The following is a 23,341-nucleotide window of genomic DNA, read 5'->3' as shown; positions in this document are numbered from 1 at the left end:
GAACTCATCCTGCATCATCTTCAGGTAGGTGCTTCCATGTTACTTTGTCATTGAAGAAAAAGGGGCTAACGACGCCCTCTCATTAGATTCCGCACCAGACTGTTACCTTTGGGGACTGCAAAGCTTTCTCGAGCGTCCAGTGCGGATGCTACCCGTCCAGATGAAATGTCGCCTCATCACTAAACAACAGAAACTGCAGATGTGATGGATCTTGTCCAATCTTCAGGAACTCGTCTGTACGGTGTATGAAAGACCCCGTCTTTAACTGGACATTTGGAAGTGTCTATATCGGACAAGTATTAGCCACCATACAAGTATGTCAAACAAATAAAGTCTCCGCGAACCATCTCTTTAGGTGGGAGATAACCAAAATAAACGCCGTTTTGAAAGAAATTAAATTAAGACTGAAAAAGAAAAAGAAAAAAAAAAACTACCTGATACTATATTAAATTGAAACTATTCAAAATAAAGTTTACAAATTAGTTAACAAAATAAAATGCCAAAATTGGGAAATATTTGTAAATGTATTCACTGCCGAATCATTGTTGCAATTTCGGGCGCTTTTTTCCGGTCGCTGTCTTTGGACAGCTCCGTTGGTTGGGATCTTTTTACTGTGATGAATTTCAAGCACTTCAAGGAGCACAAGAAGGCGCCGATACGAATGGACTGGGTTTGACTCTGTGCAAGCAAGCGGTAAGTGCCGATCTCAATTAAGAGGAGATCGGGGCAGTTTCGCGCGGGTCAAAGGGATCGCTGGAGGGACGGCTGGCGACCCGCTTCGCTCTCGCTCGGTCAGTCGCGCGACGAGGAAAACCGCATGAAAGCGGACGCAGTAGAGTTCCGTCCAGCTCCAGGCGGTTCTGTCCCTAGGCCCAGTCGCGAATATTGTTCCTTTTCATCCAAGCTAGAGTAGCGGCTCTCGATCAGGGATATTCATAAACTATAAAAATCATAAAAAAAAAAAGAAATCTTGTGCAGGTTGTACAAATATGTCTGATGATTAACTGGACCTTTTCTTTTTTGGCTACAGTCCAAAGTTTACTGATTGCAGAAACGATTTTAAATGTGAAGAAACGTCCGGCATCAAGTAGGATTTGATGCAGAAAGCCCCTCAATTCTCCCTAATTGAAAAAAGGAAGACGGACAAAAAAGAGATGAGAGAGTGGAAACATGACAAGTAAACGAAGATCACACTTTCACTCTCCAGCCCTAAAAAAAAAAAAAAAAAAAAAAAAAAAAAGTATATCTTACCCTTTTTTTTTTCTTTTTTTTTTAATGCTCATTTTAGACAGTACTAACAAACTCATAAAGCATTATTTATTGCTTTGCAGTAGTTTTTATCCCTACATACTGAAGGAATTCTAGAACTGCATTTTTGCTAGCTGTGTACAAAATGTCTTGGTACAATGGCACAAACAATTTTTGTATGATAGCATCAAAGTCCCATATGTTGAGTGTTAATTAGTTCTGCACTCTAATGAATGTAGTCTTACCAAAGACGAGTGTCCTGAGCGTATTTCTAGGTCCAATTGAAATTCCATTTGTTAGTACAAACATGGTAGCAGTAATTTCGAGCATTGCGATTATTTTGTGTAAAGCAAGGTTGATCCTGCTCCTTCCAAAACAAAGATGAGTGCAATCAGTCTTCCGGTGACAAGCGGCCACTTGTGCCAAGTGTGCCTATGACAAGATGACCTAGATCGAGAAGGCCGCTGTCACCAGTTATAACAAGTTTTCCGGTGACAAGTTAGATTGTGACGAGTGGCCGTGTTCCAATGGAAAACGAACAACCAACTCTGGCTCCCCTTAGGGGAGCCAATCTAGAATGTCTAGTCCAAGCCATGTGTAAGGCCACGATAACTAGCTGCAACTATGAGGATCTGTGCAGTTTGCATTTCAACTTCGTAGCTGTTTAACTCTCATCTATCAATTGTTAGACCGTACGTTCGGGAACTGCAACATCTGCCTTCTCCCCTGCTTGCGTAAGACCAGGTGCAGTGATGCGGAGGCAGCATCGTCCAAAGTTGACGTCACTTAATTGCAGCTATATCAGCTGTTTCTGCAAAGGCTTTTAAAAGTTCCTACTATTAGGGTGTTCGAGAAATAAACTCTTTTTGGGAACAAACTGCCAACCACAGGGGACGTCAAAAGATTGCAGAAAAGGACCACGAATTAGAGAAAATGAACAAATGGTCCTGACTAGAAACTTGCTGAGCGTCATTCCAAACTCATATTAGTCAGTTACAGAAAGACTAAGCATGTGCGAAGCGTGGGGATGCGCTAAAGTTCTCACTCATGAAGCAGGAGGGAGGCTGGTAATGTGAAAATGCCGATGGTAACATCATCATCAGTGTTTTTGCATCGCCAGCCTTCCACCTGCCGAACGAGTGGAAACTTACTCATTTTCACGTTTCACACATGCTTTAAAGGGATACTTCAACGAAATTTGAAATATACCCGTCGCATTGAAAAATAGGTTGAATATGATCCACAATATCCGTAAATGACAATCACACATTTGTATTTTGAGCCATAGAGACCAAAAAATAAGCGCCAAAATTTCGTTGTAGTGTCCCTTTAAAGAGATACTACGATGAAATTTCGGCGCTTATTTCTTGGTCTATTCGTGTACAGGGAGCATTATCACATCAGACACGCCAATCTCTCGTTGAAAAAGACACAAAAAGGAATTTTAAAACAAATTAAACGATTAGCAAAGAGCACTTGGGGGATGTCGCTGACGCCTCGTTTGTAATGCCCGTCTAGGAACCTTGACAGGTAGTGACAATACCTGTCTTGCCTCCGGCCACGACCCGCGAGACTCCTCTTTTGTGTGTCCGAGAAGCCGCTATTGTTCCTTACAAGATTATAGAAGATTAACCCGTCACTCAAAATTTGTACAAAGGCAGCTTTGGGGTTTTTCGCAATGGCCCTATCGCTGGTGTGCTTCGGCTGCTTTCAGCGGGTGCTACGAGCCATCAGGGCCTATCCAAGGCCGTGCAAATATCACATGACCTTGAAGAGCGGGCAGAATGACGCGCGGAAAGCGTATTACGGGCTACGTCCACAGAGCAGGATTGGCTGGGACAGCTCAAAGCGTCCGCACAGTTGTAGTTTGAGCCAGTTTGGTAGTAATGCCCTTAGTTTGCGCAGCATTCCAATTGAACGTGAGATGTTACATCTTAGGTTCTTTACATAATTTGTCCAACTTAAAACTTCCTCAAACCATACTCCAAGAAATTTATGTGCCATAGTAGACTCTAATGTTGAATTTAGAAAGTGAATAAGTGGTTTATACTGCAACGGTTTGTTCTTTGATATAAATATTACATATTTTGTTTTCTTTGTGTTTAATTCAAGCTGATTACACTCTAACCATACAGATAGTTCATTAAGCCAGCTATTTGCAGTTTCTTCAAGCTCTTGCAGATTATCTCTGGAAAAGAAACATTAGTATCATCAGCATACAATATAATATAGGGAGTAAGTGGCAAGTTAACAATATCATTTATATATATTAGGAATAACAAAGGCCCAAGGATGGAACCTTGTGGGACACCGTACTGTATGTGGGAAATCTGCGATCTAAAACCATTCAGGACAGTAAATTGAGTTCTATCGAATAAATAGTTTTTGATAAGGTCAAGAGCTATTCCCCCTACTCCATACCGTGATAATTATCCTGTAAGAATGTCATGCTTTATAGAATTGAACGCTTTGCGAAAGTCTAAAGATATACCGAGTGTGTAAAGGCGAGACTAAATTACTGATTATTTTTTCCTTTATGTTCAACAGAGCCGATTTTGTGGCTTTTTCTTTCTGAAATCCATATTGGCAAGGCGCTATGATGTTTTTGTCAGATAAATAGTTAGAAAATCTATGGTTTATCTTTTTCTCAGCGGCCTTTGAAAATAATGGCAGTATCGAAGTTGGCCAATTGTTATATAGATTACTTAGTGCACCTCCTTTATGTATGAAACATACCCTAGCTCTTTTGCATTTTATGAGGAAATATGCCTGTTTCAAGGATCATATTACATATATGCGCAAAAGGGGAACATATCAGGTCATTTATTGCTTTGATGGGGGGGCTACAGTTAGGTTGTCAAAGCCCAACGCTGTTTTTTAATGAGATAATTATGTTTTTGATCTTGCTGTCACTGGTGGGTGCCATATAAATAGAGTTAGTTTGATTCATATTAATAAAACTTTCATAGAGATCACTGTGAGTTATTGAAGGAGCACTAGCGCCGGCAGTCAAAAAATGAGAATTAAGCTTCTCAGCCAATGACTCGTGCGAATAGGTGTGACCTTCAGTTGTGAGTTCGTTTGGAATGACTTTGGGAACTGACAATAATAGGTCTTTAGCTATACTCCATACTTTCTCAAGGCTATTTGGGACAGATAAAAATTTATTTGTGTGATACCTGATTTTTGCTTTCTTTTTCTTTTAGCTACTTTATTGCACACTTTTCTGTACTCGGCTAGGACTTCAATGTCTTTAGTTTTTATAAACTTATCGAAGAGCCTCTTTCTTTTTGTTATGCTCTTGTATAAATGTGTGATAATCCATGGTTTCTTGGATTTACTGTGCTTCTTGTAATGAACTGCAGGGAACGCTGCATCATAATGTAGTCTTATCTTTACTACAAAGTTGTCATATGCTTTATCAGGGTTCAGTTCGGATAAAACGTTGTCCCAGTTATCTTAGAAACAAGAGCGTAAAATTGCTTAGTATTTTGGTTACTCGTGTCGTGATATGTTCTGTTCTCATGCGAGTTTGATCTCTTTTCTCCTGAGTAGTCTTAGTGTATAAAACAGAATATAGGAAAATGGTCACTTAAAGGGGGACCAGCAGAAATATTCTTCCGCCTGGCGGAAAAAACCTCCTCGCCCTCTTTCTCTCTTGTATTGTAGCACGGCGAGGCGAGGGGAAAGGTCTGCTTTTGCGCCGGCTTCTTCTGAGAGGATAATCCGAGAAAATCCCCTTTCTGAACGACGGGCGATGGGTGCAGCAGCAGCGACCTCGTGACTTACAGGTATCTTCAGCTCCTATCGCATAACCCGCCCTATTTTTTGGCCCTCACCAAGCCTAGCCACTCTGGTGTAGGTTTTACGGAACTGCAAGGCTGCACCCTCGCAGTCACCTAATTTGAGCTCTCAAAGTTCTTTAATTTAGCCCGTGGCAGAGTAAACGCATACCTGGGAGCTGCGATGCATCCCCGCACCCATTGAAGGAACGTTTCATAGATATTCTCGGTTGATCGAGGAGCTCAACACACATGCGCCAAATGTGGTGACCTGAATATGTAAGGATGACTTACATCTTCACAAAACGTTCCATCTTCAAAAAAATGGCTTATCACCTCAAACCTGACTCAAATTGGGATCAATGGAAAAGAAAACGATGTAGCAAGCACGGGCATCTTGTAGAAGGTCTGTTTTTATATTTACGCATCCCAACAACCACATGAGGTGAGAGGGTAGCAATGGTGTGTGTCGATACTAAAAAGTTTTAGTGGATCGTCTTTAGCTCTTGGATAACCATACCCTACAACAATATATAAGCTATAACCTTTCTGTGAGCATTTTGTATCGAGTGCGTCTATCGAAGCGTGTCGTGTTATAGTTTAACGTTGCTTAAATCGGTGCTATAGAACGTGCTGCCCTTTTAAAGTATTTATAAAGCATTAAAAATAAAAAATAAATTAAATGTAGCCGATTTTTTTAACATAAAAGGCGTTTGTAATTTGTCATTGCCAACACATTTTAGGTATACTGCCTCACAGTTAGCACGGACAAACTATCGCCGGTCTTTCTCATTTTGTTTTCTTAGAAGTGAATGATGTTTAGAAAACTCTTATGCGACTATCCAACCTAAGTGGCAGAGCTCAGTGCTAGACAATACATGTTGCTGGCAGAAATAGTAAAAAGCGCCGATGTCGCGTTCGGGCTAACAGTGCCACGTAATGCACTCATACCGCTACAAGATCAGCGCAAGCATAATATGGCAATGGATTTATTACACAAGTCATTTTAATAGATTAAAATTTCCAAAAACTCGTCGCAGCGCCTTGATTATCACAGCTGACAACTAGTCCCACTTATTAACGGCTTTGGCTTGCTTTATCAGGTCGCCAAAAGCAGTCATCTCCGCGGTTTCAGAAAAAGTGAGGTTCAGGTTTGGCCGGAGATTGCTACGGTTACACTCATATACTTTTTCAGTTCTATCTTAAACAGGGGCATCTAACTTTTCGCTCATCTTGGCCTTTAGCGCGACTTTTAACTAGTTCTGAAAAAGACAAAGCAAAAGTGATTTAATTAACTCAGGATTATAGGTTGTGAGAAATATTTATAAAGTTTGAGGTTCCCTAGAGTTGTCTTTTGTATTCAATTCCCCCTCCCCTCACCATCACTTTCTTTCCTCCAAATAAACAACGTAGATTATTTTATGAACCACCAGTAATAGAGTGTACTCGCAAAATGTCTATTTTGCGTAAGAAAGGCCTTCTTTAAATGTTCGAGCAATGAACTGGTCTTCTTGCTGTGCGTGAAACAGCTAGCACGAATGCAATATTGACATTTTTACGCAAGGGCCATGCAGAATTCAATGTATAAGAACGAAGTGATGCCTCGTAATTTGGCGCCCAATGGAAGCACTCTTTACGGAACCGCTTGTATAAAAATAACAACTTTTCAACCATAAAAACAAAACCAAATAACACCACTTTTTGGGGGGCCACTAAATTTATTGATTCACTCCGTTAGCGTTGATTGTGCAGCGGTATGCGTTCATTACGCGACACTGTTAGCACAAACACGACATCGGTGCTTTTTGCTATTTTCCCCAGCAATGTATTGGCTCGCACTAAAATCTACAGCTTAGGTGGGATACTCGCATTAGCAGTTTCCTAAACATCGTTCACTTCTAACAAGAAAAAAAAGTGGGAAACACCGGCGATAGTTTGTTCGTGCTAACTGCGTGGCGTAGGGCAGCGGCGTAGACTTTCCCTTTTACCGGGGGGGGGAGTGCTGCGCAAAAAGCTTCTCGCCAGAACTGGAGATTGTAGCTAACGTTTTAGCACGCTGGGATTCTATTTCCCCTGTATTTTTTCAATAAAGAAAACGTGGGCGTTATTTTGTTTACATGCCACTACTAGAAGCTCGTTACCCGGCGCGTAAACAGCATTTCGGTCAGGATCATGGCCCAAACCTGGGAAGGGGGGGGCCTTCTGCCCCCCCCCCCCCCCCGCCGAATCTCGCTGGGGGAAGCACAAGCCCCGGTGCCCCCCCCCCCCCCCCCCCCCGTAGTCTACGCCTATTGCGTAGGGTACCTAAATGTTTTTCACAAATGTTAAATACAATTATGTGTCACATTAAAAACAAGTGTCTGCATTTGCTTTGGTTTCTTTGAGACACCACAAATACTTAGAAGTGGCGGGCCCGTACTATGGTATCAATACAAGCAACGTTGAACCATAACTCGACACGCTAGACTCACCAAAAAGGGGTTTAATATTGTCTTTTCCGCTCCATAGCCGTACTCGATAAAGATTGTAAATAGCGAGTCCAGCTTACATTTCGTTGTGGGGTAGGACCGTACGATTATCGAAGTGGCTCAAAGCGACCCACTAAAACTTTCCAATATTGAATCCACCCTTGATGCCTTCTCACCTGAGGTTGGGAGTGTGTAAATATGAATTTCATACATTTTGCTGGCCATCATGTTCTGTGAGTTAGGCACACAACAGGGCATTTTAGTAAATCGTTTTCAAAGGCTTGCTGCCACTTCAGGCACGCGCTTCGGAGAACGCATTGAAGTGGCAGCGCGAGCGCCCGCTAAATATAGCGTGGCCTGGAAACATAATCTGCTAAAGTTCTTCAATAATTTGTGCTCGCTGCTAGAAAACATACCTTTTACAAGATGCCCGCGCCTGGTACATCGTTTTCTTTTTCATTGACCCCAATTTGAGGCGGGTTTGAGCGTAATAAGCTGTGTTTTTTTTTTTTTTTTTGAAGATGGAATGTTTTGTGAAGATGTAGGTCATCCTTTTGTATTCAAGTCACCACATCTGGCGCATGTGTGTTGAGCTCCTTGATCAACCGAGAATATCTATGAAACATTCCTTCAATGGGTGCGGGGATGCATCGCAGCTCCCAAGTATGCGTTTACTTTGCCACGGGCTAAACCAAAGAACTTCGAGAGCTCAAATTGGTGACTGCGAGGGCGTAGTTTTGCAGCTCCGTAAAACCTACACCCGAGGGGCTAGGCTTGGCGAGAGCCAAAAAATAGGGCGGATTACGCGATAGTAGCTGAAGATACCTGTAAGTCACGAGGTCGCTGCTGCCGCACCCATCGCCCGTCGCTCAGAAAGGGGATTTTCTCGGCTTATCCTCTCAGAAGAAGTCGGCGCAAAAGGGGACCTTTCCCCTCGCCTCACCGTGCTACAATACAAGAAAGAAAGAGGGCGAGGAGGACTTTCCGCCAGGCGGAAGAATACTTCTGCTGGTCCCCCTTTAAGTCAACTGAAAATACACCCGCATATGCGTCATCAGTTTGGCAGTTGGTTATACAAATATCAATTAACATTTCTGTATGTCATGTTATCCTAGTAGGCAAATTAATCAAGTTTTCACAACTGGAAGACTGGATTATTTCAAGAAGCTCAACATTCGAAGGGTCTTCAGATATCGGATCTATGTTCAAGTTGCCTGCTTTGACAATTTTCAAGTTAACAGCTGTAATATAATCTACTAAATGTGTAATAAAATCCAGAAAAACCCGCAATGATCCACACGGTGGTCTGTATATTGCAACCACAACCATTTTACTGCATTTGGAAACAAACAATTCATAATCATAGTTAACACGCGTGAGCTCAGGAACAATTTCATATGTTAGGCCATCACGAAAATATAGCGACACACCACCTCCTTTCCGGTTTTCACAATGAATTTTCTCACAGGTATATTTGTTGAAGCTAACAGTATCGCCAATGCCAGTAAACCACGTTTCCGTAAATACCAAAATATCAAAGTTATGATTCAGCATATTCATGAACAGTTCAATTTTGTCATTTTAATTTCTAAGGCTTCTTGCATTCAGATGAAATAAGGACATTTTTTGCTTGTTTTCTAGTGCATTATTTCTCATAAGTATATTAAAAGTATCACCATTGTAATTAATAACAGCAATCAGTGGATGACTTTTCCATTAGTTAGAAAGTTCAAAATAAAGGAAAAAGATAGAAATAAAAGAAAAAAAAAGTTTTCAATCTTCAACATATTTTTGTCAGTTCATCTTCGCTGTTGGCCCTGATAGCACTATCATCAATCTTCTCTCTTACATATATCCATCCTTCTTTTGCCATGTGTACTTATAGCTCTTTTCTTTTTGCCTCCGTCTTGCCAGTCAGAGTAGCTTTTTGTTGTGTGCCGTCAGATTTTTATAAAATTGAGGCCTGTTTCCCCGAAGCTGTCTTTTTTTTTCTGGAGCCAACGGTCTCTTGTTGCTCGTGTAGAAAAATAGATCAACACAGCCGGTGTTTTTTTGGGCTTTGTTGGCAACCTGTGTGGTTCTTTCAGTTCTTGTTCAGTTAGTGGCGGTAGGTCAAGCTCTAAGGCTAGGTCGTTCAGCTTCTGCTGTAAGGTCTCATTCACCGAATATTGTAGGCCATGAATTTCAAGGTATTGCAGCCTGCTGTATTGTTTGAGGCCATTAATTTTTCGCTTGAGCTGTTTTTGTTTCTTCATTATCAGTGTTTTCTACTTTTTGTATGCTTTCTTTAAGGTCCGTTATTTCTTGTCTTTGACTGCGCATCTCAGCAAGTAGCCCATCACACTTGTCTGACACGTTCTGAACTTTTTTTTAATGTTCTCTACAGCACTCTTCATTTCCATAGGTGCAGCAAGTTTCTTGTTTATTTCCACCAGGGGCCCTAAACTCGTCAAACACAAAGTTGGAGCCGAAAGTTCGCGGAGCGCGCCGATTGGACGCCGGCGAAAAAAGCGCGAAGTCATGGTCGTGATAGTCCAATCAATGTGCTCCGTGAACTTCGGCCCCAACTTTGTGTTTGACGAGTTTAGAGCCGCAGCATGTTTCCTTCTTTGTGATCTTTAATTTCTTTACTCTGCTTTGATTTTTCCGGTGCCTGACCACATCTCGTTTTAGCTACTTTGCAAGTTGGGCATGCCCAAGGATTTTTGGTGACTGCTGTCTTTGCCTTAGTTGTTTCGGTTTCAGAACACTCACCAAAGTGATAACTGAACTCGCATTCAACACAAGTTAAAAACAAACCGTCTTAGGGAAGTGTCGCATGGCAGGATATGCACTCATTGTCATCATCCAATGACATAGTATTCAAGAACAGCACACTCGAAGGCTCTAGAAATGTCAGCAGCGGCAGTAGCAACAACCATAGAATGATCAAAATGATTAAAGATTGAGCACCAACTTGTAATAGCATGAAGACAGATTAGCCCAAAGAAGTAGGTGCCACTGCCACTGCTGACTGCCTGTAGATGAGTGGTCCCGTGATGCCCTTTTCTTATATTCTTGCTTGGTTATGGCGAGGGGCATGCCAGTGTCGGTGATTGTCAATCGCTTGGCTTTCTGTGGCGATGCTCCCGTTCCTGGGTGGAACCGACGCAGTGTTTTGCAGCGGGACATTGTAATGGCATGAAGACAGATTAGCTTGGAGAAGTAGGTGCCACTGCCGCTGCAGATTGCCAATCATTCCACTGGCATAGTTATCTCAGATTTTATCTTTTGCCAGTCTTCCCTTTAACTGATAGGAATTTTACTGTAATAACAATGTGGCAGAAAGCAAGAAAACGGATTGTGTTAAAATATGCAAGCGAGCACCCATTGCTAGGTGCACAGCATCCCATTTTCTCAATCATAAGATTGTGGGGGGGTGTGTCTCTTGTGTGTTATCCTCATAGCTGTCTGGCTAACTTGATGTGCTTGGAGGGTGTGCCTGCTTTGTTCTTAATTACGGTGATGGCTCTCTGCATTTGGTCCTAGTCATCTCAAGTGGTCCCGTGGCTCCTTTGTGATCGCCCATGCCTGCTTGCAAACCTGATCACAGCCAGCAATTTGAATGGAATCGATCCAGTCCTTAAGTCTTGGTAAGTTTTTCATTTCAACTTTTTTTATGAAGAGAGTAAAGTGGCTGTGTCTAGACCAGAGCACTGCACGGGCCCGGGCATGCTTGAAAGCCCGACCCCGGCATGCGGGCCAAGCTTGGGCCTGGCAGCTCATATTTTCTCGGGCCCGGGCCAGGCTCAGGCTTCAACAAAAAGGCATTTGGGCTGGGCTGGCCCGGTCTGTCCCTGGGCAGTCATATGCCGTAAATTCTAAATTGGTGAGAACAAAAAGTTAGTTCATTCATCTTTTAGGCTAATTGAAAACTGAAAAGGCGAAGTGCAAAGTCACTACAGTGCTGTTCACGATAACAAAAAGGTGTCTTGCAGTTATAAAGCCTTCAAGCAGATAAAAGAAAATGTATGGACTCCACCAGCATAGTGGGAGAGTTTGGGCAAGAAAACGAGGGCACTCCGGTCGCAGGGTACAACATAATTGTATTTTTCCTCTGCTTTTCAAACTAAAAAAAAAAGAAAAGCATGACCTCGACCTCATACTTTCTGCAAGGGCCTTATTATGCCACCAAAAACATGCTAACATACCCTAGATATATATATTTTTTTACAAATTCTTTTGAAGATGCACTAGTGAGGTTGCGATTGTCTTTTCTTCTAGAATCTTTCCGGGTTCGAAGTGTCCAATAGAATCGACCTATGTCCTGCCCATGTTACCAACCATCCAATAAGAAACAGACGCTTGACAAGTCCATTTTTCCAGAGAAACTTTTCTTATATTATCATTTATTTTCTATACTGCCACCCTTTGTCCCAATGGCAGCAATGGAAAGTGGTGCGCCAATATCGACAATCGGCGAGCTTATATACGCTCTTCAAACTTGTTGAGAAGACAAAATTTATGAGCTCTGTATGGGAAGAATTTCTTACAGCCTTGGGACTCTAGAACGTCGGCCCCCAAAAGACATGTTCGCTGTTGTTCGTTCAAAGTCAGAAACGTCTAATCTCAGTCGTCACAAGTGCAAGGTTTCATCGAACACCACAAGTATTTCTATTTTTTATCACCTCAATGCCCTAAACCTCCCGCACCCGCGGACGTTAAGGAGAAAGTGACAACCGCATGCGCGAAAGGTATCCATGCTATAGTCCGTCTGCTCTCAGTTCGAGGAGATAGAAGGTCTACTGGAGTCAAGGAACAATTCAGTGATGGGAAACGTAAACAAAACAACACTCAACGAGTTCATCGAGTTCCTGCAACCCTTGAAAGATGCTAGTGATGCGCTCAAGAGGAAAAATGTCCAACACTTCCTCTGGTTGTGCTTTATGCTTCCGCTTTGAAGAACCATCTTGAACATGCTCCAGTGTCTGCAGTAGAGGCACTGCAAATCGAGACGATCGATGTCCGTGCTCGTCATTTCCTGGACACGAAACTGAACATTTCTCTGCTCCACAAGACCGCCACATTTCTCTGGCCTCAGTTCTGCCAACTCCTCATGTTGCCCGAGCACGAGCGCCTTGAAGTCTATGCACACGTCAGAGAGCTACTTGCCCGTGTCACTGAAGCAATGAATCAAGATGCAGATGAAACTGACGATGACGTTCAAGATCCCGCTTCGAAAAGAAGGTGCCTGGGTTTGTTTCAAGACTGGAGTGAGGAGGAGGATGACAAGTTAGCTACTGACGAATTTGAGGAGTACCTGCACGGCAAGGAAGGACTACTTGTGCTCTGAAGTGTTTGAGCCTTGCGACTTCTGGAGAACGCACGAAAAGGGATTCCCGAAATTCTCCTTTCTATCCAAACGCTTCCTGTGCACTCGCGAGTGCTAGATGTGAACGGAACCTTAGTGTGGAGGGCTAAGTCATGCAAATAAGGTGGACCTGCCTGAAGAAAGAGTCACTGGACAATTTATTGTTTCTCTACAAAAAAAAAACATGTAGGAAGGGAATTCCTCTGTGTAACGAATTGAACTGAACAACGAAAAGTGCAATGTCTGTTAAAAAAATTCATAAATAAAAAGTTCTATTATTTTGTCTCATGAATTCTCAATGCCACGAGTTCAAAGACTCGCAAATTATGTGCATATTTCGCCCATATCTCGAAAATATATCTAAGTCGGCATATTTATTGTGTAAAAAAAATCTCGGTCCCAGTTTTCAGGCTCTGCCCAGGGTTGGGCACATATATTTAAAGTTTTTTGGACTCGGGTTGGGCCCGGGCCTAGAAATTAAAAATATTGTCGGGCCGGGGCCGGGCCGTGTCTAGAAATTCTGGCCCGTGCAGTGCTCTAGTCTAGACTACAGGTGGTCATAGCCCAAAGCAGTGCTTCTTGTACAAATCCGTGCCGATTCGAAGATCCTCCACCAGGGACGCGTCCTCGGCTGACCCCAGAGCTCAGATGAAGATGTACAAAGTGATATGGATTATGCTTCTCGGGGAGGGAAGCAAGTACTAGGATTGAAGTTTAGAGTAAGTTCATGGCAGTGTTAAAAGAGTGTGAGGCAAGGTAAATTGTGATTTTCTGTGTACGGGAAGATGAAGATGAGATAAAGGAAGAGGGCTTTCTGCAAGGTACCAAGATAACATTGGGAAACAATGAACAGAGTAGAAAGTCAGCCATTGCTTCCTGATTTTTTTTCTTTGCAAAACATGCCACAAGGTTTTATTAAAAATCTATAATTTGTGCAAACAGAAAAACTTTCACTTGTCCTTGTCATTTGTCACTCGCAATATATGTTCTTGCCCATCTGATGTGTCCATTTGGTAGTTATTGAGTATATCATATTGTTGAAAACATTCTGGTAGAGAGCAACACACTACATCTGAAGGCCAAGTGAATGTTTTCTTTAATTTTTGTGCAAACTATGGTTTTAAATAAACTTTACCATGTTGAATTAACATGAGACAGTGCTTGGAACTGAAGTAAAAGGGGCAAAATGAAATTCAACCAGTCAGATAATGCAAAACTACAATAATGACTGCTTATTTCTAAAACATTGCTATCTTTGTTGTGCTTTCCTAGTGTTCTAATACACATGAAGCCTTTTAGGAGGGGGAGCTACACTTTTGGGAGAGACCAGCTGCCCATTGAAAGCCACTGACGACATCTGGTTTGGGTGCTGTTCCTGCACCTATGTCACCAAAGATCAGCATGGTATCGTGAACCACCTGGTTGCCCATGGTGATGAACAATCCAAGAGCCAGCATCCTCCCGTGTCTTCTCACTCCAGGTCCAAAGTGCTAAGCAACACTCAAAGGCACGAAAGCATTAAGTTGTTTAAGTGCAAACTGTGTCCTCAAGCCTTTGCTAGGAATTCCCGACTGAAGAGGCATAACCAAACACACACTGGTGAAAAGCCATTTAAATGCAAGCTTTGCCTAAAAGCCTTTGCTCGGAATTCTCATTTAAGAAGGCATAATCTAACACACTCTGGTGAAAAGCCATTTAAGTGCAAGCTCTGCCCCCGAGCCTTTTCTCAGAATGGCTATCTGATCTACCATAATCGAACACACACTGGTGAAAACCCATTTAAGTGCAAGTTGTGCCCTCATGCCTTTTCTCATAATAGTGCTCTGATCTTGCATAATCGAACACACTCGGGCGAAAAGCCATTTAAGTGCAAGCTGTGCCCCCGAGTCTTTGCTAATAATTCTAATTTAAAAACTCATAGTCTAACACACTCTTCTGAAACGCCATTTAAGTGCAAGGTGTGCCCCCAAGTCTTTTCTGAGAAAGCCAGTCTGATCTGTCATAATCGAACACATTCAGGTGAAAAGCCATGCAAGTGCAAGCTATGCCCCCAAGCCTTTTCTCAGAAAATCGATCTGATCCGCCATAATCGAACACACTCAGGTGAAAAGCCATTCAAGTGCAAGCTATGCCCCCAAGCCTTTTCTCGGAATTCCAGTCTGATCTACCATAATCGAACACACTCGGGTGAAAAGCCATTTAAGTGCAAGCTGTGCCCCCGAGCATTTTCACAGAATTCACATCTGAGACGCCATAATCTAACACACTGTTAAAAAGTAATTTAAGTGGAACATGTGTCCCAAGGCCTTTTCTCAGGGATCTGATCTGCAGTGCAGATATGCACCATTTCAGTTGAAATATAAAAATGCATGCAGTACCCTAAAATGGCAGGAATGCAGTGCCTTACAAATGACAGCGATGTTCCTGTGCATTTTTTAATGCCTCTGCCTCGTGGGGCATGTGCCAAAGCAGTGGTAAACGAATCTAAGGACGAGTGCATTAATCGGGTGGCAGATAGTGGGCTTTTGCACTGTCGACTTCTCAGAACGGGTAGTTGTATATCCAGTATGGTTACCACATTGATTGTTTATGGATTCTTAAACTCTTGCATTGCTCACAAGCCTTTCATCTGAATGCTACTGTTTGTAATCACACAAATGTGTTGAGGAGTAGGGAGCAATTCCTTTTCAGAGGTGATCAAGAGGTTGGTTAGTGCAATGACAATTGTTAACTTTTTCAATAGATTGAAATAAGTCAATGTAACTCGTTTGAGGTGTTGTCTAATATGTTTGTTTTTACTCCTGTATATAAAGGATAGGCACTTGCAGAAAATAAATGTGTGACCAAAGTTTCAATTTAATTATCTAAAAAAGATGAAGTGTGTGAATTTCAATTCCCATAGTGTCTTCTTTCTGCTTTTGTGATCTGGTACTCTAGTGTGGAGTAATTTTTTAGGTTTTTATTTTTACGTCTTCTAGGATGCCTCTCCATTTTAGCAACCAACTCGGCTGGGAACCGATTTTTGAGTGTGTGTGTGCACTGCAGTGGTTCATGCTCCCAATTTGAACTTTGCTATACTCGGGGTTATCTTTTCTTGGCAGTGCAGTCAAAGGCACTGGCACTTATGCCGTTTCTAATTTTAAGCACTGATGGAACTTGCTCGTGAGCTCTCTTCTCCGAAAGGCCAAGAAAATCTGTCCCTCTAGTATAGTCGTATTCCCATACCACCAAGCTGGTTTACAATTGACAGCGTGTCAATTATTAATGCTCCATAATGCGTGTTCAACGCTGGTTTGAAGAGCGAGGTAGAGCGCTGAACTGACTTGAACTCGATCATATTCGAAGTGTTTTTGCTTCCTTCCCTGCACTGGAATCTTCATAGTCATGTATTTATATGCCACCTACGTTGAGATATCGCTCTTGTATTTAGGTTATCACAATTCTCTGTTGCTTCGTATTCTTGTTGCCGATAGTTGTTTCTGTGTATCTTTGTCAGCATTTTTGGACCGTAGGTGTCATGTGTGCCAGAAAATGTTCTTTGTACTAAAGTGTCCATTTTTTTTGCATGGTTCACTGTATCTTGTGTACTGTTGGTCAATGTGTGCCTAGTTTTGCCTTTGGTAATGCATTTGTGCATATCTTTATTGTGGATTTTGTTTCTTACTCTCGTTTGTCTCAAATAAATTCTGCAGATAAGTGTGTAATCAGAGTCCTGTATTAGTGTTCCTCGCAAATAAAGCTAGACAGTTAGAGCTTCCAGTGTTACAGTGTTGTTTTCCAGCCATTGCATATCTTAGCTGCTCTGTTGGCGGAGCAGCCCTCTGGAAAGTTCTTATTTTGCCATCGTGTGCTATGCTGAGACCTCACTGTGGCAGTTTCGTAGCCATGAAATTGACTGCCGAGTGGATGTGCATACTGCAGCAGATAAATTTGGATTGGATTGTGGTGGCCATTCCTTTTGTTTCAGGTGAATAAAGTTCATGCTCTGTCCCCCACCACACAAAAAAACTTTTTTTATTACGAATGTAAACTCTGCATAGGTGAACGCTCTTTCTCCACCCTAATGATATCCTAGTGGTCTGAACCAGATGCAGAAGCTTCAGAATTAACCGTTATCTTATTAAAAAGTTATAAGCGAATTTCTGAAGTTTTTATCGGAAAATTGCCGTCAACAAAGTTCTCGAAGCTGAAGGGCGCCTGTCACCTGAGACGAGCTAAAATGGGCCCCATTTTCCCATTGAAGTTTTAGAAAGTCCCTTATAACTTTTAAATGAGATGATGGTTAGTTCTGAATTTTCGGCATCTGGTCCAGACTGCTAGCGCTACGCTTGAGCGTTGAATGAGCGTTCGGCAATGCACAGTTTATTGTTGCAATGAAAAAACGCTACATTTATTTGTGGGAGACGCATTATCCGTGATGTGATTGCTGCGCTGAACCGTGCAAAGGGGCTAACCCTGCTACATTTTGCCAAAAATATGGGCAATCTGTGCCAAGCCTGTGCCAAAGGACCTATTTTGGTTGCCTTTCTAAACAAAACTATGCTGCCCGGAGCGCGTCTCCGACTGGTGTGCTTAGATTCCGCCCATACATCAAAAATGATGCCGAAGTGGCAACAAATGACGTCACAGAAGCCGGAGTGTCATGCTGTTGCATGTCGCGATCCTGGCGGTTGGTCATAGAAATGCTGGCGAAAAGCACCAGCGAACTCAAGTGTTGCTTTCGTAATGGCGTTTCAGTTTCTGGCTGCTGTAGCTTCCGTGGGCTGTCGCAATGGAGAGCGACCTGCAGCAGAACAGGCGTGTGCTACATCCACCACCGCTGCTGAGACACCCCCGGGGTCGCGACCGGCGAGAGCATGACGCTTCTATGACGACATCAAGCGGAAATCGAGGAAACACTTTTTTGGATGCGGTGTAAACACACCAGTCGGAGACGCGTCGTAGGCACCATAACAAAACTAAACTGAGTACCGTAATTGAGCACGTGTGAGCTAGGTGGTGCAAGCGGCCGCCATTAATCACTCATTCGGTCTTGCATTGTTTTTCATACCACGCCTCATTTATGGTTCCGCGCCCTCGGGGTTCATATCACATGAGCGAATGACGTTTTAGTGAACAGCGACATTTGAGCGAATCGACGTTTTAGCAAATAATGGGGGCGCGCGTTAACCCATCCGCCGCGCTGCACTTACGCCGCTTCGCGGTGACGGTCTGCGGCGGCTCATTACAAAAATGTGAACCCATTTAGTCCACCCAACAACGCCGCTTCGTGGCGTCTGGCAATATTGACGGCCCGAGATTTATTTCAAATTCTGCACGCAAAGTCCATGACGATCATGGAATGGTGATACATTCTTTCCCCTTCAACAAGATGGTCATACACTCTCTCCACCTCTCCTCTACGTGCCCGAAGTGGCGAGAGAGAAAACAAGTGTAAAGGGGGTGACTACCGACTAAATCGCGTCTCGCGCCGTCAAGATTGCTCTAAGAAAATTTTATTTTTACGTAAAATTAATTTTTTGACATGCGTGTCTTAACCAGACTGGTTAAATTTTTTTTTCTTTTCAGGGGCCCTTTAAAGGGACAATGAAAACAATTTTATTCGATGTTTTTTTAAATGGTGTTTTTAGGCTTCTTGGGAACATAGCATGCTGCCCAATTTTTTGTAGACATTTGTGACTCGTATTTCTGTGCCTATGAAAGAAGTAAAGAAACAGAACACTCCATTTTCGTTTCTGGGCCTCCGAAAACGGAGGTGACGTAGGGAGTGACGTCAAGTGTGAAAGTCGGTATTGGTACTATTGAGGACATCTAGACTCTGGTTACCGCGGTGGGTTATAACTAGGGTGTGTACTTTCTGGTGTTTATTCGTGAGAAAAATCGGCGGATGTTTTTCGGTGTTTATATATTTTCAAAACACCGGTGTATTTCGGTGGAACGTCTCACGACGAGGCTAAAATCGGTGATTATCGGTGAAAAAAAAGCGATTGATCACAGACAAAGATTTCCAATTTTATTCACATAGTTCATACACTCTTCTCTAGGAAGCAACTATTTCTCACACTTGGTTATTATAGTAGATGCAAGCATACTTTCATGCTTGCATCTACACGCAAGGAACGTGCTGCCCTCATGGCAGCACGTTCTTTGCGGTTCGCAACCCGCAATTATGAAAATGCGCGCTCCAGTACGACACGGACATTGGCAGTGTCTTCCAGGAACCACAGCAACCTCTGAATGCATGGCTTGCACCGACATCACTTGGCCAGACACAATGAGGAAAAGGCACGTGAGAGCCTACCCTCCACTGCGTTAATTTTTCCACAAAAGGGGCCATGGGAGACACAATAGGGGAAAGGCGTATGAAAGCTTAGCTTCCACTGCGTTCACTAGACGCTTTTGACCCCCAGAAAGGAGGGCGGACTGACGCCACCGGCAAGCCATGTATAAACACTGGAAGAATGCAGGATCCACAAAATAACACGTTTGACGAACCTCTACGGGGAAAGGGTTTCGCTAGGTCGAAAACTAGCAACGACCGGTGTTTTTCGGTTTCAACCAGGGCGAAAATATCCAACCACCGGTGTTTTTCGGTTTTAACCGATTTTATATTTTCTTCACCGACGGATGTTTATCGGTGTTTTTCGGTGAAAACCGGAAAATGCACACCCTAGTTATAACAGCGTGGTGGTGCAGTCGTTTCGTCGAATCTGTGAATATCAGGGGGGTAAAGGTGGGTGAGGAGGAGTGGCAAATCCCCTACGCCGACATCCTGGGTCCCGAGTGAAAGATCGCAAAAGAGAGCGACAGAACACAAAAGAAAGGAACCAATGTTGCCAGCTCAAGGACGACAGTTGCGATGGTAATCGCGAAGACTAAAAACTATCAGCAATATAAACAGTGATAATTTAACGTTGTAAACTAAGTTCTGAGCTATTCTAGAGCTTATAAAAAGCAGTACACTCATTACGCTGCATTAACTTCCTTTCTGTCGAAATCTCGGAAATCTGGTGTTTGCTCGGTTTCGTATTCCTGGGGCGCGCCCGCTCTCGCCCCACCCACGAGGACGGTTATCTGGTTTAGTTTAGCATTGACACGAGGCTGTACATCTGCGCGCTATGCAAAAAGAAAGCTTCGAAAGGAACGCGAATATCTTTCCACCGGTAAGTTCGCGGATCATTAAAGTTCATGAAACTGCTCTGATGATATAATTATTTTCGTGAAGTCGAAAGCAGCTGGTAACAATGTGTGGGACCCCGAGGGTCTGCCTGCGTGTTCCGCTGCTTGCGGCAGCCAGAATGCATGGGAAAATGGCGGACTTTTTCCTCTAGAGTTAGTATGTATGACCTCTGGTGAAAATGGACGGTATGATCTCTATGATGGATGGCAATGCCGCCCTTGCGAGCGAGTTCGAGCTTCCGTTCAGTGACCTAACACCAACGGAACGGTAGTATGTGTGTGGCGGCCTCCGCCATCACCCGACGGAGACCGCCCAGCCGGCAATGAGCGGCCCGCATGCCGAAGGACGGGGGGGACGCTCCCCAAGAAGGGAAAAATAAACTTTCTGTTGCTTTTTTACTAAAGCATTTTTTTTTTATATTTTAATAACGGAGTGTCAAATGTTGGCATAGGCAGGCTATAAAAGGACTCTAGCTTGGTCTCTAGACAGATGATTGAGATATCCAGACTCCCCGATTGGAGCTTAGGCCCGATGGGTCAAACTTTTGCCGAATCAAAGATGAAGCGCCGAATTTTAGGATTTGGCAAAGCCAAAGCGTTGCCTAAGTTTTCTAAAGATTTGGCAACGATGGATGGATGGGTGGTAATGGCTATACCCTTTGTAATGGGCAGCAGCTTGCACCACCTAGCCTAACATTTCACTGCGACGTTCCTTTGGGAGCGACCGCCCTGATGCAAAAGGGTTTTGGTGCTACTGAATACTGATAAATCCCCTTTTTTTTTTAATATGTATAAATTTTGTTATAACACAACCCATCCCCCGCTTTTTTAAAGTGATTCCATTGCTTATTTTCATGTGTATTTTTTTTTTACTTCTCCCTAGGTCCTTTCCACCAATCTTCCAATCTCCTCTTAGTTACCGCAATTCTTTCCCTATCAATTCGTCCATTCATGTCTATAAATCCCAGTGCTTCCTCCAAATCCATACAGTCATCCCCCCGTCCCCAAGAGGGTGGGACGAAGCCCATGCACCTTAAAATTATGTGCTCTATAGTTTCCCTTTCGTGGTTGCATATGTTGCATAGAGTGTCAATTTTCTTGAATTCAGCCCTATATGTTTTCGTTCTTAGCACCGCCGTTCTGGCTTCAAACAGTGAGGAGCTCCCCAATGAATTATCATAAAACTGTTCCTTTATTTCTTGTTTTTGTGCCCTGTGTATTGTTAAAGCTGATTTCCCCTGCATTCTCTCTTCCCACAATTTCCTCTCTGTTTCCTTTACTCCCTTTTCTACTGATATACTCTGATCAGCGCCATCTCGTTGAATGTATTTAGATCTCAGCTTGCGGGTTTGGTTTGTCCACTTAGTGTTTAGACTTTTCATATATAGATACTTGTACACTTTCGCTGCCCACCGTGTATCATCAATTTCAGCTAGTGGTTCAAATTTTACTTTACTGATCGCTTCTCTACTCTCGGAAGATGCCCAACCCATATCCCCCTGTACTCCCTCATTTGGTGTATTCCCATGTGCCCCCAATGCCAACCTACCCACACTCCTTTGCTGTATCTCTAAACCTGCCTGAATTTCTGACCTCATACACAATACCGCATTCCCAAATGACAGTCCTGGCACCATGACTCCCTTCCACACACCCCTGACGACTTTATATATATATATTATAGTTCCATAGTGCCCTGTGTTTCATAATAGCTGAATGTCGTTTCCCCTTCCTTATTACAATATCTTCATGTTCTTTTATATACCGTCTTCCTTCATTTAACCATACTCCCAGATATTTGAACTTTTCTATGTGTTCTATCGATGTGTCCTGTATCTCCAGGGGTTCCCCCTTCTCATCATTGAAAACTATTATACCCGACTTGTCCCTACTAAATTTTAGTCCTAAACTGTCCCCTTGCCTGCCGCAAATCCTAATTAGTTCTTGTATTGTCTCATGACTTTCTGATACAAGTACAATGTCGTCTGCATAACTTAACCCTGGCAATACTTGATTTACTTCATGTCCTTCCTCCATGTAAGTCAGGTCAAAACCAGGATGCACTGTTCTAACCTTTTTTCCATCTCACTGAGGTATATCATAAAGAGTAGGGGAGACAATGGGCAACCCTGTCTAAGACCTCTTTTTATTGCTGCTGGTCTTGTAGTTTCGGCTTCCCATGTTGTAACCACCCTATTCTCTGTATAAACCCGTTCTAGAAACTTGGCCATGGTTCCCTCTAGTCCATATCCCTTCAGTTGGTTCGTTTTCCCTGATTCACATTATCATATGCCCCTTTGATGTCTAAAAATGCTACCCATAATGGCCTTTGACTTGTCATTGCTATCTCTATGCACCGAGCGATTACAAATAAGTTATCACCCAGTCGTCTATCCATCCTGAAACCGTTTTGAAGCTCCCCGAGAATCTGCTTTCTCTCTGCCCATTCTTTTTTTTACAATTTGCATATCTAGTTTGTATATTACTGAAGTTACTGTGATTGGTCGGTATGATTTGATACTGTCTTTGTCTCCCTTACCCTTATATAATCTCATCCTACTCAATTTCCAGCCACTGGGTACCTCCCCTCCCATAAGCATCTGGTCAATCACCTGCCTTAGTCGCAATTTGCTTTTTTCGCCAAGAACTTTTATCAATCTCATTGGTATGCCGTCAGGACCTGTCGCAGTTCTTCTGCTTTTTCCCATTCCCCAGTAATCATTCCCCCTCCTTCACTATGATCCTCCTCTTGTGCTGTGTAGACGCTACCATTCCCCACGGCCTGATCTGATTTTAACTTTTAAAATGCTGCTTCGATTGTGTATGTCTAATGTATTCTCTTGCCTCTTCCCCCTCTACCTTTGTCCCTTTCTGTGTGGTAATGTCTGCTGGTACCCCTCGATCTTTTTTTCCCTGTGCACTGATGTGTTCCCAAAACCTTTTTGCCACCATTCCTATCCTTCTGGTTTATCTGTATCATCTACTGGACCCCTGCCCTCCCAATTTTGGCCTGTATTAATGCTGATGCCTCCTGCTTTCTTTACTGAAATTCCTCCCATTTTGATGCTACTTTGACTAGTGTGGCCCCGTTTTTCTTTGCCCATCTGTGTTCATTAGATGCCACTTGGCGTATCGATATTGGTGCCTTAACCTCTTTATCGCACCAGCTTTTGAGCTTGCGTTTTAGTTTTTTTTCTTGTTTGATCCTCTCTCTTTTGAAAACACTAAGTCTTCATATGTCCATTGTCTTTACGGTTGCTTGGATACTATGTTCTCGATTTGCTTGGATACCTCCTGTAATTGTTTATCATTTA

The 23,341-nt window shown here is 43.0% G+C and overlaps 1 protein-coding gene across 1 annotated transcript; it reads left to right on the top strand.

The window, feature by feature from the left end:
* Positions 1-522: 522 nt before the first annotated feature.
* Positions 523-16,835, top strand: LOC115330462 (zinc finger protein OZF-like). Its single transcript, XM_040219142.3, has 3 exons — positions 523-693; positions 11,027-11,130; positions 14,140-16,835. The coding sequence occupies exons 1-3, from the start codon at positions 523-525 to the stop codon at positions 15,119-15,121; spliced, it is 1,257 nt and encodes a 418-aa protein (XP_040075076.1). The 3' UTR covers positions 15,122-16,835.
* Positions 16,836-23,341: the final 6,506 nt, after the last annotated feature.

This window comes from Ixodes scapularis, unplaced genomic scaffold, assembly GCF_016920785.2.
Source record: "Ixodes scapularis isolate PalLabHiFi unplaced genomic scaffold, ASM1692078v2 PGA_scaffold6__148_contigs__length_123643588, whole genome shotgun sequence".
Taxonomy (NCBI): domain Eukaryota; kingdom Metazoa; phylum Arthropoda; class Arachnida; order Ixodida; family Ixodidae; genus Ixodes; species Ixodes scapularis.
This window is presented reverse-complemented; position numbering and strand designations above follow the sequence as displayed.

Excerpts from the sequence above, each read along its gene's own strand:
- LOC115330462 (XM_040219142.3), top strand. The coding sequence starts at position 523 with ATGTATTCACTGCCGAATCATTGTTGCAATTTCGGGCGCTTTTTTCCG. Across the intron at positions 694-11,026 it reads TGACTCTGTGCAAGCAAGCG|TCATCTCAAGTGGTCCCGTG; the intron begins GTAAGTGCCGAT and ends ATTTGGTCCTAG. Across the intron at positions 11,131-14,139 it reads GATCCAGTCCTTAAGTCTTG|CCTTTTAGGAGGGGGAGCTA; the intron begins GTAAGTTTTTCA and ends ATACACATGAAG.